This window comes from Strix uralensis, chromosome 2 (genome assembly GCF_047716275.1).
Source record: "Strix uralensis isolate ZFMK-TIS-50842 chromosome 2, bStrUra1, whole genome shotgun sequence".
Taxonomy (NCBI): Eukaryota; Metazoa; Chordata; class Aves; order Strigiformes; family Strigidae; genus Strix; species Strix uralensis.
The window spans coordinates 65,335,562-65,348,605 of NC_133973.1; the positions used below are offsets into that span (position 1 = coordinate 65,335,562).

The 13,044-nt window shown below is 47.9% G+C and overlaps 1 protein-coding gene across 3 annotated transcripts in view; it reads right to left on the reverse strand.

The window, feature by feature from the left end:
* Positions 1-5,481, reverse strand: part of REV1 (REV1 DNA directed polymerase) — a 61,768-nt gene extending 56,287 nt beyond the window's left edge. For 2 of the 3 annotated variants that reach the window (XM_074859041.1, XM_074859042.1), the window contains exon 1: positions 5,253-5,481. Coding sequence is in view for 1 of the 3 variants with exons in the window: in XM_074859040.1 (XP_074715141.1) it covers positions 3,978-4,009 (32 nt within the window). In the remaining 2 variants the exon portion in view is untranslated. Of the gene's footprint in view, positions 1-3,977; positions 4,067-4,257; positions 4,605-5,252 lie in introns of those variants that run through there. The other variant, XM_074859040.1, reaches the window with a different exon arrangement.
* Positions 5,482-13,044: the final 7,563 nt, after the last annotated feature.

A 13,044-nucleotide genomic window follows, 5' to 3' on the forward strand; every position in this document is an offset into this window, starting at 1 on the left:
AGCAGGTGCTGATCAGGCCAAGCTTTTCAGGGAAAAAGACAAGACATCCACTTTGTGAATTTCAAGTCTTAGCTGATGTCAGATACTATGGAGGATCAATCATCTCTCTACTCACATATGGGCAGCAGTAAACACATACAGCAGCAAAACCCTAAGTCGTCAAGTAACTTTACCAGCAAAATTATCGATGACTACAGATTCAGTATTTAAATAGGTAGATTTGTGTTCATAGCAACTTTTGAATGACATCACTTAATTTCAGCTGACACCGTGTAGTCAAGTTCCCAAATGTTTTTCTGGATTTGCCTTTGAAACTCTCAAAGTGCAAAATCTTTTCTGAAGTAAAATCTTCACAAGATATGGCTTCTATGCTTAGCCTTGAAGTTTCTAGTTTTTACTCAAGTTTTCTACATCTTTCGTTACTCCATGGATATTAATTTTATCATCAACTCAGACCAACAGGACTAGGAGGAATCAGATGAAACCAGTAAGTGGAGAGATCAAAACAAATAGAAATACTTTTTCAACTATTGTCTAGTTTATTTGTGGCTTCTCTGACTCAGGACACCAATGATGCTAGAAATCCATATGGGTTGAAGAGATGAATGGAATGAAAAGGTTTTTTTTTAAAAAACAAAGGTAACAAACTACAAGAACTCAGAATTTAATGGCGAAGTACCTCAGTATGTTTGTTTCCTTACTATTACCTAGGTGAACTTCTGATCTGATCCAATATATTCTCTAGTTTCCTCCTAGATACAGAGGAAAGTGAAAAGATAGAGCGCAACGTTTCTATGTTTTTCAGGAAAAATGTAGTTCTAAGTTCTTAGGATAAAACAAAAATGCTCTAATTCTTTGGGATCTCTAAATAAAACTAAAACCTGAATTGCATTCTTGGCCTGAAGTGGTTTTAAGTTGATATTTTAAGGACCTCTGACATAGAAACAACAGTGTTACACTGCTGCTTAGTGGAGATAGATCAATACCAAAAGGCCACAGAACATTTGCCTATCCCAGGCAAATGTGATGTTTGCAGAACTTAGGTTAAAAATCATCATAGAAGTTTCAGGAATCATTATGGAGGGTCAATACAACTTCAAATTCCTGATCAGCCAGAAATTAAGAGTGAAACGTCATTACCCCTACCTCTCCCCCAGTATTGCTTGATAAGAGGGTTCTTGGAACTGCTTACCAAATAAGGCAATTTCAGCATGGAAGTCTAGGAAATACTGACTGAAAAGCCAGTGTTTCCAGTTTCCCAATGCTCTAATGTTTCCTGAAAACAACAGACAGATTCAGAAACCAGAACAGTATCCTTTCAATACAGACCATTATTTTCGCTCTTTATTTCAACCGGGAGTTGCAGTCAAAAGCACAAAATGGTAAAATACATTCACTCTACTAGATAAGCTGCACTAATTATTTACCTTGCACGCCATGAGATCATGGGCTTTCCTATCTGTAAGAATTATCAGCAATTTCATAACTTCCTTTAAACAGCAACAGCTCCTAGGTTTCCAAAATGATGCAAGTGGAGTAAAACCATTTGTCCAAGATGCTGACTCATCATGCCCTGGACTAACAGCTGATCCGAGTCACCTCAAAAAGATGAAGTCATGAACATGGTAGACAGAACTTTATTTTACTTTGAATATTACACCACATATCTCACTCTGCCAGAACACTGCCAATCTCTTAAGTCAATATGAAAAACCTTAGAGTAGTTCTCAACCTCACTCCGCACAGCTTCAGCACTGCTTTCATGTTTTGGTGTTCAAACCAATCCACCTGCATTTGCAAGAATGACTCTGCAAGGTACCTGAGCAGTGTCTTCTCCTAAGCAAAATTAGCTTTCTCTTTTTCAGGATTATTTACTTTCATAAATTAAGAAGCTGAAAAGGTCTGCATGAATTCAAGCAAACCAAGTAAGAAGGTTACAACCAATAACTCCCTTATGTCAGGATTCGGTTAAAGTATTTAGAGAGCTGGGAAGAGAAAACAAAACCAACACAGAAGAGTTAACCACCATATGGCTAAGTTTTATTTATGCAAGCAATCAAATTTCAAACCACCAGCTTCAGCAGTTAAATAGGTAGAATACCAACCAGGAGACCTGAAGCTCTGAGATATAGGAAGGGAGTTGTTGTTGTTCCCCTCCCCACACCCAATTAATAAAATGTTACTTTCCCCAAAAGCTAACACCGATATTCAGGGACCATGGTCTGCTTAGGCATTTACAGCAAAGAATATGGAGGATACAACAATCCTTTCTATGGGTATACCAAACTAAAAGTCTCCCCTAGATGAATTTAACAGTCACAGATGCCTTAACTACAGTAGCAGCAGTCCTTCAGTCAGATCTGAAAACACAAGCCACAGGAATGGAAGTTATCATCAGTCCTGAATTTAAAGCTGTTCTACACACTCACCTCTCTTCTACTGAAAAGCAAGAAGAAGGGTTTCCTAATTCTGACTTCTATCTTATGAGCACCAGTTACTCCACATGAAACACAGAAGCGGGGGGACCACAGACATGGGAAGCCCTCCTCCCTAAAAACATTTGTGTCTCCAATTAAAATGCTGTCTGGTTTCTGCAACAGAGCAGAAAGCTGCTCTCGGGGAAGACGCACTACACAAATGTATCTCAAAAAAAAAGACACTTCCACAAGTATACTGTATTACACATGTTTGAGAATTACTCACGGTTTTTTGCACCCACTTAGATTTACTCTCTTACTTTCAACTTTCTTTACAACTCCATGGACACTCTCACTTCTATTTGCTTCCAGTTCTTCCTCATTTTGCTATGCTTAGGTAAACACATGGCACTATCACCAAATTAAGCTACATTGTATTCTTGAGGGAGGGTTTCAACATTTGGATATTTAGCTCCCTTGCTATTTCTATACCAGGCAAACACACTGCTAAGAGCTGACAGAGATCTCAGTGACAGTAATACACACCTTTAATTAAAACAGAAAAACGTTCAATACAAAAAAAAAAAAATCATTCTTCATGAAATAAACAATAGCTAACAAATTAAATGGGGAGAGCACATGGCAGGGTCAGGCAAGTTATTCTTTTCCTGCTTGTCCTGAACAACTGATTTATTAAAAAAAAAAGGTCTGTGTAATCATGTTAATTTTTCCTACCTACTCAAAACCAGGTTTCATGTTTGAATCATTCTTACTTTTTTTTTTAAATCTCTCTAGTAACCGAAAGGGATGGTAGAAAGATTGAAATTTTGCCATGAAACTCCTTTAAAAAAAGACATCTGGTTCAAGGAATCAAAAGAGACTAATCAAAATCAGCACTCCGTTACAACACACTATCGCTGCATCAGAACAGGCTGTGACTAAGTAACAGTACGTACGTACTGTCCAGAAAGATGGACTGGCGCTATGTTTGAAAGGCTAATTATTGAATAATGTATCGAAGACACATATACTGCACGCAGACAAACGTACAATCAGTTTACTATTGAGGCTTGAAATATGCTAATGTATTTTTCCTATTAGAGCTTTACTTTTAAAACAATCTTTCTTCAAGTAGTTAAACATCAGTGAGTCACGAGGCAGGTGTCTGCACTGTGCCTCTACCGATACTGTCCTACCAATGACCTCCAGTCTGACAGCTTGGGATTATTTACTAACAGGGATTTGGTACACTGCCCAGTGGAAGAAGTGGACTGAATGAAAGACCAACATGGTGGGAATGGGTAATAACTACACGCTTGAGACAAGATGGCAAAGAATTTGTCAGAGATTTGGATTTCTGTGTTAAATGTCATAAACCTTAGTAAGACAGAACTCTTCCAAAAATGAATTTTAACTATAACCTCTTGCAAGTAATGATAATTAGGCAACTGTTTAAAAAAGTTCTATCTGAGCAACAATAGCATCTAAATAATGAATTCAGATCATAAAATTACAATCCCTTGGTTTTGCTTCTTTGGACTACAGTATCACAGACTGTACCTGGATTTTAAATCAAGACGCAGAACAAGCATCAACTCATCTTTTCTTGAAGAAAATCTCTCATTAGCACACGCAGAATATTCGCAGCCCTGTCATTTTGAAGACTTTGACATTAATCTTAAAGCATTTGAAATAACTACATTTGCAGGAATTATTATTCCTGCAATAAATATGCAGGAATATCACAGCATAAAACACACAGGTTTTCCACCAAAAAAAAAATTAGCATGTGCTTGTGATATTATCTTTCTCCCCCTTCTTAAGGTTAACATGCCATTACCGTGCATCTCCCATCAGGGGCTTTTTGCTCAGTATCACAGGTCAAGTCAATGGTAGCAATATAGCAAAATGCATCAACATTCGACGGAGAAGGGGTGAAGAAGCATCAGTGAACACATCTGTCCCTCGGCGCTTGTAAGCACGGGCTTACTTATCAAGCCCAGGTCCTCCTCCTTTCCGCACACTGGTTCCATCCAGCACTATTGCTCAGCAAATACAACTTGTGACAAACACGATGGAAAACCGCAGATACACGCTGCTACAGCTGAGCGCCACCGCGCGTGGCGTGTTCAAGAGGGCAAGGCTGCACCAGGGCTTGGGGCTTCCCTCCTCCTCCTCCTCCAACCCATTTCCCTGCAATGACCCCTTAGCTGGCAGAAACGCTCGCAGCATCGCGCCGGCTCTGCCCGGGGAACCGTGTTGTGTCTGAAGCGCAGGCCCCATGTGACAGACACACACACGCACGCACCGGTTGCCGTAGCCGGCGGGGGAGGGGACGGCGAAGGAGGGGGGGGGGGGGGGGGGCGGCTGGCCCAGGCGGGCACACACCTGGCACACCCGCGGCAACTTGCGGAGCGCGCGCGCGCGCCCCCGGGGGTCCGTCGTCCCCCGTCGCCCCCCCCCCCCCCCCCGCCCCGCCCGCGCGCACACCCTCCCGCGCGCGCGGGCAAGCGGGGCCGAGCGAGGCCCCCGCGCCGGTTACATAACCCCGCGCGCCACCCTCCGCTCCCCACCCCCCTTCCCGCCCCGCCGAGCCCCGCGCTGGGAAAAAGGGGGAGGACCAGGCCGCGGGCCCAGGGAGGGGCTGGGGCAGGGCAGGGGCTGCGGGCCCCGCGGCTGCCTCAGGCTCCCCCTTCCTGCTTCCCACCCCCCCCTCCCCTCCCCGCCCCCCGCACGCGGGCGCGCTCGCGAGCGCCGGGCGGCCATGGGGGCCGGGGGCCGCCGCGCCGGGGAAGGCGCCCGCTCCGCCAGCTCCCTGCCGCCGCCGCCGCTCACCTTTCGCCGCGTCCCAGACGCACATTCCCGGGGCGCCGCCGCTGCCTGCCCTGCCGGGCCCTGTGGGGGCTTCACATCGCGGCTCCCCCCGGCACGGACGCACGCAACCACCGCCTCCTGCCCGCCTTCCTCCTCCCCAGCTCTCAGCCCCGGCCGCGCTCTCCCTCTCTCTCTCCCCTCTCCTTCCTCCCTTCCTTCCTCCCTTCCTCCCTTCCTTCCTCCCTCTCTCCCCCCTCTTCTCCTCCCCCTCTCGGTGTCCCCAGCAGCAGCCCCTCCTCCCCCCGCCCTTCCTGCGAGCGCGTCACGAGAGAGTCTCGCGCCACCAACCGCCGACTCGGTCAACAAGCGGCGCGCGCCGGGCCGGCCCGCCCGCCCCCGGGGCGCCCCCTAGCGGCCCGCGCCCCGCGGAAAGTCGCGTGCGGCACCGCCGCCGAGAGGGCTGGGAGCTCTCGCGCCGGGCACGTGACGGCGGGGCGGGCGCGAGCTGCTCGCGCCCACCGCGCTTGGGTGGGCTGCGGAGGGCGCGGGGCGGCGGCGCCCTCTGGCGGCCCGACGGGCGCGCCGCAAGCGCGGGGGCTGCTGCGGCGGCGGCGAGGGCGGACATTTCACACCGGGACGGGACGGGACGGGACGGGAGCGGAGAGGATCACTGGCCCGAGTGTAGTCCAGCCCTCCCGCTTCCAGGGGCCGGCTGGAGCCATCGGCCGGCCGGCTGGCTGGCGGAGGCGAGGGGTGTGCGCGTCCGCCTGCAGTGCGGCCGCGTCTCCCGTAAGCGCAGCGGGCGGCGGCGGGCAGGCCCCGAGGAGGGCGGGCGGGCGGCCTGCGGGGAAGGGGCTGGCAGGTCTGCTGCCCCCGGCACAGGTACGGCCCGCCCGCGGAGAGCCTCTGCTCCGGCGGGGAGGCGGCGCCCCCCCACTCCCCCCGCCGCCCGTTGCAGCGCCGGGGCTGCCGTTCAGGCCGGGCCCTGCGGAGGGGCCTGCGCTAGGCCGCCCCTGCAGCGTCCCCCTCCCCACCGGGGCCTTTGGAGGGGGTGGCGGGGAGGATGGGGGGGGGGGGGGGGGGGGGAATCACGGCCCAGCTCTGGGCCTGCCCTGGCTGGGTCCTGGTGGCTGGAGTGGGGCTTGGCCAGGTTCAGGCCTCACCAGCCTTACAGTAGAAGGGATTTCTCCCACAGGAAAGGGGCCTGCTTGTTCCCCTCACTCGCTGGATACGGGGTGTAACACCCACTGGCTCCTTGCCTGTGATTCTGCAGTTTTTTATTAGCTAGGTTTCTGAAAGAAGTGTGATGGTGCTACCTGCTCTTCCCTGGTAGCTTACAAATCCAGTGGCTGTTTCAGCCCAGTTTGAAAAAGGGATCTCGGCCTCAACAATATGAAGCTTTACAAGTTTCCTTAGAAAGAGCAGCAGTGAGATAGCATGAGCACCCAAAGTAATTTTCCACCCCGAGCTTTCTAGCACCTGTCAACACGTTGCAGAGCCAAACCAGTGACAGAACGTGTGGGCCCTTCTCCAGTTCTTCCCCAGTTACAGCTCATGGGAGAGCATTAGGGATGCTGTGAGGTGTGTTTGTGGGGAGGCTGGAAAGAAGATCAGATGTGGGGGAAGACATAGGGTATGTGGGGATCCTTGCATAGGAAAGTGGGCATTATTGTGGTATGAGAATGTAGGGGAAATAATAAGACACAAATCCATAGGAAACCAGGCTTATTCATTGTGCTACTTACAGAAAACTTATTTGTTACTGAGTTACCTGTTCTAATTCTGTTGCATGCAGTTTGTTTTATAAATAGAAAATGGCCCCAGTCCTACAACTGTATCTACTGGGGTAGATCTGCTAGGACTCCCTGTTGATACTGGGCAAAACTCCAGTTTGGCTAGAAGCACGTCAGTCTACTCACATGGACTCAGTTTCAGGAATGAAGCCATACATGTCTCTCTCTGTAAGAGAAATGCTTATGTGGAACCTTCTTTTCTCCACCTGCATTGCCAGAACAGAGGAACAGTTGTGTTCTCTGAAAAATGTGCACCATGTGATAAAACCAAGACCTTTATGAATATCCAGACTTTTCTCCATAGTTACTTACATACTGCTCAAAGTATGCAGGTAGGGTAAGGGAAAAGTCAAGTTCAGGTCTGCCTAGGTCCGTTGACCATCAGCTATTTTAGCCAGAATGGGTTTCTTCATTTCACTTAGAAAAATAGAGGAAACTTCCTAGCACCTTCATGAGACAACCCCAAATATTTGGCTTTCTCTCAGTATTTTCATGAAACTTCTCTTCAAAATGTGGGCGTTCTCTGCCAGAAGGAAACACTAACTAGAGTTTTGACCAGCTTTAAGGTGTCAAATTTTACAGACGTTGTGGCTGGCTGCTTTCTCTCTAATTTTCATCGGCAATTATATTACCTGGAAAAAAAAGGTTCTGAAAAATACTTTGTTCAGAAAAGTTATGTTATCTAAAATATATCAATTTCACTGGGCCAGCATTTTCCAGTTTTGCTGGGAAACGCCTCTACCAATCTCAGTCCTTGCCACTCTGGGGCAAACTAACTGTTAAAAGTACTGCGTGACTGGTGTGTGCATTATTTTTTCCTTACAGAGCTATTTCTCTAGGGGGCAGTTGTGGAGCAGAAAGGCAGAAAGACAAGTGGAACAGGGATTAATTTAGGTTAGCAAGAACAGCTTTAAAATGGTTAGTCAATGATTATATTTTATTTTTAAATAGAAGCTGACATATAAGCAAATTATAAGAGGAACCAACAATTATTCAGAGCCATGTGGGGACAACTATGTTGTTTTGTGAAATAAAGCTGGGGTAAGAGTTAACTGAAAAAGCCTGAAGTAGCCATAGTATACTTTCAGCAAAGATCACATACAATTAGTTAAAATAGGCCAATATTCGTTTAAGAAGAAACAGAACAAGGAAAAGAATTAAAAAGAGGATAAAAATAGGAAAGTTTATGAAAAGGGCCAAATACTAACAGGAGTAAATGATCTTCTGTGTCTTGTAAAGCCCTCATGTTGCACTGCATCTGCACCAGCAGGCCCCTGAGCTGACAGAGAAACATCTGAGGTTATAGTAGCCAGACTGGGAACCAGGTCATATGCTTATTCATTGTGTAAATATTTACAGGGTGAAGTCTGGCTCAAAGCCTGCTGACTTCAGTAAAAGCATTCTTGCTGTGTTCGCTGAGTTTGGAATCAAATCTGGGGCTGGGGAGAGAGGCAGCGCGTGTACAGGCCTCAGTTCAGTGGGACTGCGGTCTCAGCTGGGGCATCTCAATGAGGTAAGCGTTATTGTTGAGCAACCTTTACCTATAAATCCCACTTTCTGAGTCAAAATCTGCTTCAGTTTACAAAAAGTACATCTGATGTCATTCCAGTAACTTCAGCACAAAGGAATTTCCAGGTGAAACGTGAGAGGCTCAGCGTCATGTTACTTGTAGCCTAATATGGGAGACGTGACCGAGCAGTGATTGTGGCTGCTGTGGCCTCTGAAGGCTGTTGTCATAAATATAGAATAACTCTGGGTCTCTTATTGTCAGAAAAGGCATGTAAAGCCTCTGACGGAAGATCTGTCCCCATGCTGATACTTCTGTGTGTTCCTTCTAGTCTCACGCGTTTCCCAGAGTGATCTGTCCTAGTACATATGAACATGAGGGCCAACAGAGAGCCGATCTCTTGCTATTCTACAGAGAAAGGAGGAACCTTGGCACTCGTTATTCCTTTGCTTGCTATTTTGCTGGTCTGTAGGTAAGAGAAAAAGCAGTGACAACTGCCTGACTCTGCTAGAGCCAAGCTGGTCATATAGTATAAAAAGGTGCCTCACCACGCTCATCCCGTCTCCAGACAGAGAGGCTCATGAACGTGGAGCTGACAACCAGTTGTGCTCGCTGATTTTCCACAGTGATCACTGGCCTGCAGCTTCTGTAACTCTTGCTCTGCAGCAGCACTCCCCCGACAGGCCAACGACCGATTGAGAAAGACTGCAACGTGACAGCTAATGGGACTTTTTCCTTGTCATATGGTAGGTAGGTCCTTACTCTGTAGCTCTCTGGCCAGGGGGTTCTTGGAAGGGTCACCTGTGTTGAATTCATGCCAGGTGAAGGACTCCACAGCTCAAGTTCAGTTTTCAGCAGTAAATGCAGAGGTGCTTTTTATTCAGGCAGCACGGAGATGAGAATAGGGGGCACTGAATTCACCTCAAAGTGTTGCCTGGGCTCTCTGGACCCGTTTTAATACCAGTAGGTTCAGCCCTGTAATACAGCAGCATACTCACCCTCACCCCCCCGATATTTTTCTAGGCAAAAGCCACACAATGCTGTTTTGTACAATCCCCACGCACACCCCATACAACAACCCGTGAGCCTGCGGTGCCGTTACGAGCCCGTGGTGCCGTTACACGCCCAGTCCAACAACCCGTGAGCCCCTGGTGCCGTTACACGCGCCAACACGTGCGTACACCCCCCCATACCGCCCCCACCTCCAGCTCCAGCTGGCTGCAGCTGGCGGGATCAATCCGGGTACCGGTGCACCGGCTCTGGGCCCGGCCCGGCCCCAGCGGCGGGGACCAGCGGGGCGGCCCGGGGCAGGCTCCGTCCCCGAGCGCGGCCGGGCCGGCGGCGGCATCTCCCTCCCGGCAGCAACACCCGCCGGGGGGGGGCGGCATTGCGGGGGAGCCCGCCCGGCGCAGCCGCTCCGCTGGCCCCTGCTCCCGCCGAGCCGGTGCTGCATTGCGGGCCCGGCCCGCCCCGCCTGCCCCCCCGGGGCCGCCTTTCTTCCCCGGCGCACCCCGTCCTGCAGCCCGCGGGGAAGGCGGCCCCGGCCCGGGGGCAACGCGGTGCGGTCGCCCTGGTGTCCTTTAGCCGTGCTGCGGGGTTACGGTTAAAGAGCCCCGGTGAAAAGCACCGTCGTCCCCCCGCGCCGGTGAATAATCGGCCAGACAGTCGGAGGGAGGGGAGGGTACGTGCTCATCTGCAGCTTCGCCCGTCTCTCGCAGGGTAGAGGTAATTATGAACGAGAGACACATTTCTCAACTCCTGCAATGCTGTAGTAGCACAGCCCACTGTAGTGGTGCCCTAAATATTGACATGTAAAAGCTGCAGATTATTGCAGTAGTTTCCTGACCAAGCACTATTGTTTCATGGTAACCAGTGAAACTGCTATTGTAAAACCTCATCTGCAGCGTTTGGTTCTGCCATTCATGTTACAGCAGGCCTATCGCTACGCACACGTACTTTTTAACCATGACGCCAATTTTTGTTAGCTCCTAAAACACAATGCAGTCAGATATTTTTAGGCAGAATATATGTTTTATTACAATCATAATTAATTAGTTGTGCTAAGCAGAGCTGCTCTTGCTCTTTCAAGAGTGAAGGAAGCTAAGGAAGATTTCTAGCCAGGGATAGAAATCTCTGTCTCTCTTGCATGATTTTTAAACATCACAGGAAAAAAAAGAAACCTCTGCAGGATAATCTACACTTGCAAACAATCTCTTTTTTTCTTTCTTTTCCTTTTTCTGAGCATGTCACTGAGAACAGCTCTGAAAGGATAAAACAACATGAGATCAAAACTTGCTGAGAACAGCAGTCTGCATTTGGGCCTGACACTAGGGGAAATGGCTGTGGGGTTCTTTGCACAGAAGACAATCTCAAGACGAGAACAAAGATCTAGGTAAAAAATGGTGGGAAGCAAGACAATGATGAGAAACAGACAAACCTGGAAAGGCTGCTGGAAGAAATCAGAGCCACTCGTTAGCTCCAGGCATTTTGCTAATGATGGAGCAATGTGGCTGTTACGTTACTGCTGCAGTCCACAAGACCAGTGGTTGAAGGGAAAGGTGTCACCAATGGATACTCCTCCTGTGTCTTCAACCTGCCCAGCTAAGGAGAGAAAAAATGCTGGCACTTGAGCCTGTTCTGATGGCTTTATTTTACCAACCTACTTTACTCTCTAGTAGTCATTTTGGAGTAGCGTAAAAGTGGCCAGAATGGACCAATACATCAGGCCTATTTTGCACAAAGGGTGCATTTACTGAAGAGTCTAAAGATCCCTCAGTCCTCTCCTCCCCTTGCTCATTACCATAGACGGGTACAACACTCTTAACTGGTGCAGACTGGTCACAGCTGAAGGATGAAGAGTCCTCCCCAGTCATACGTCAGGGCTGCATCTGCCCTTGGAACTGGGAAGACTACATAAAAATAAGTTTTTATTTTAGCTAATTTTGTGCTGAAGCAGCCTAGGACACTGCAGTGGAACTTATTTTAGATGAAAATTGCACATCTGCAAAGATTTCTACATCATCCTGATAGTGCTCTGGCATCTCCGTTTCAGTAGCTCCCTCAATGCAAAATTGGTTTTGTGAAGAGCAAATATACATGAGTGGATTGCCACCTGCAGCCCCGTTTCCAATGAATCTGAAACCATGACTCAGTACTCAGATATATTCTTAGGTAATAATATACTAGCTATATATAGATACAATATAACGGGTGCCTTTATGCTGCTGACCTTTTCTTTCCATAGTCTTCCTAGGCTAATATTCACTTATTGATTATAAGTTCTGCATGGCCACTTCAAAGAGAAGTTGAGATGGAGTCCTTGATTTCAATTGCTGTGTTCCTTATTGTAGTTTCTTCATCATTTCCAACTGAGCTTGGAGCATTGTTGGATACAGACGTTCTTATGGAGTTTTGCCAAAAGCAGGTGCTTGCTACAACACAGGATGGTCTATTCAGAACAACAAAGTCACTGTTAGGCAGCTGGAAAAAAACCCAAACTGACAACAGAACCCTAGGTAGGCGGATTGGATCACAATAATACAAAGAAGCCTAAAGCTATGTCTCCCACCTAACTCCCCGGTTTCTCCATATTCAGAAACGTGGATCTCTCTTCACAGTGGCCAAGCAGATGGACTCCCTGCTGGGTGCAGGACTCTGCAGGCCCTTGTTGGCCTGCTTACAAGTTGCATAACAGGAGAGTTCTTACTCTCTGAAATGTTAGTTTTCTGCTGTAAACGCCAGGTAGTCTGTATTTGTGTTAAGGCAGGGGAAGGATTTTTCTCTTACAAGGTCAGTTATCCCCAGTTCTATTTTTCCCTTTTTCTCCTTGGAGTCAGTGTCTTCCTTCTCCTCAGAATTATTTGAGATCTCAGTTATATGGAAATCCATACATTTTACTTCTGTTCAGTGCTGCCAAGGTTTTTTTATTTGCACTGTGGTCAGGGATTTAATGGATGCCATTGGCAGCATTCAAACAGGCTTACATATATTCTCTTCTCTCTGCACAGACAGCAAGGTGTTATTGTTGGGGTTCTTTATAAAGAGCTCAGCTTTGCAGTGGTGGAAATTAGTCAGTACAGTTGTTCTGTCTCTCAGGGTTCGAGGTACCTGAATAATGGCGAGTGCCATATCCAGAAAGACAAGTTACAGCGATTCTATTGCAACTTCCAGTTAACAGCCAGGAAGGATCCTGAGGTAATTTGGAAGACAGAGCTGCACTCTGGCATATTTTTGCATGAAAGGTCTTGTGGTATCTCTAAGAATGTGAGTATTGAAAAATGCTATTGACATCACTGAAGTGGATGCAGTGGAGTGAATGCTGACACGGAAGATGCAATTGGAACCAGAAATGAAGGATTGAATTGATTTCTCCTAATTTAGATACCTACAGCTGAGCTAGCCTTGAATGTACCTGTCTCCACTGACTATAAAGAGACCCTAGGGTGACTAGTTCTTATGTAAAGGTCTATGCTTTGGAGTGTTTGATATTAACTAAGATGAATCTTGCTGCTCA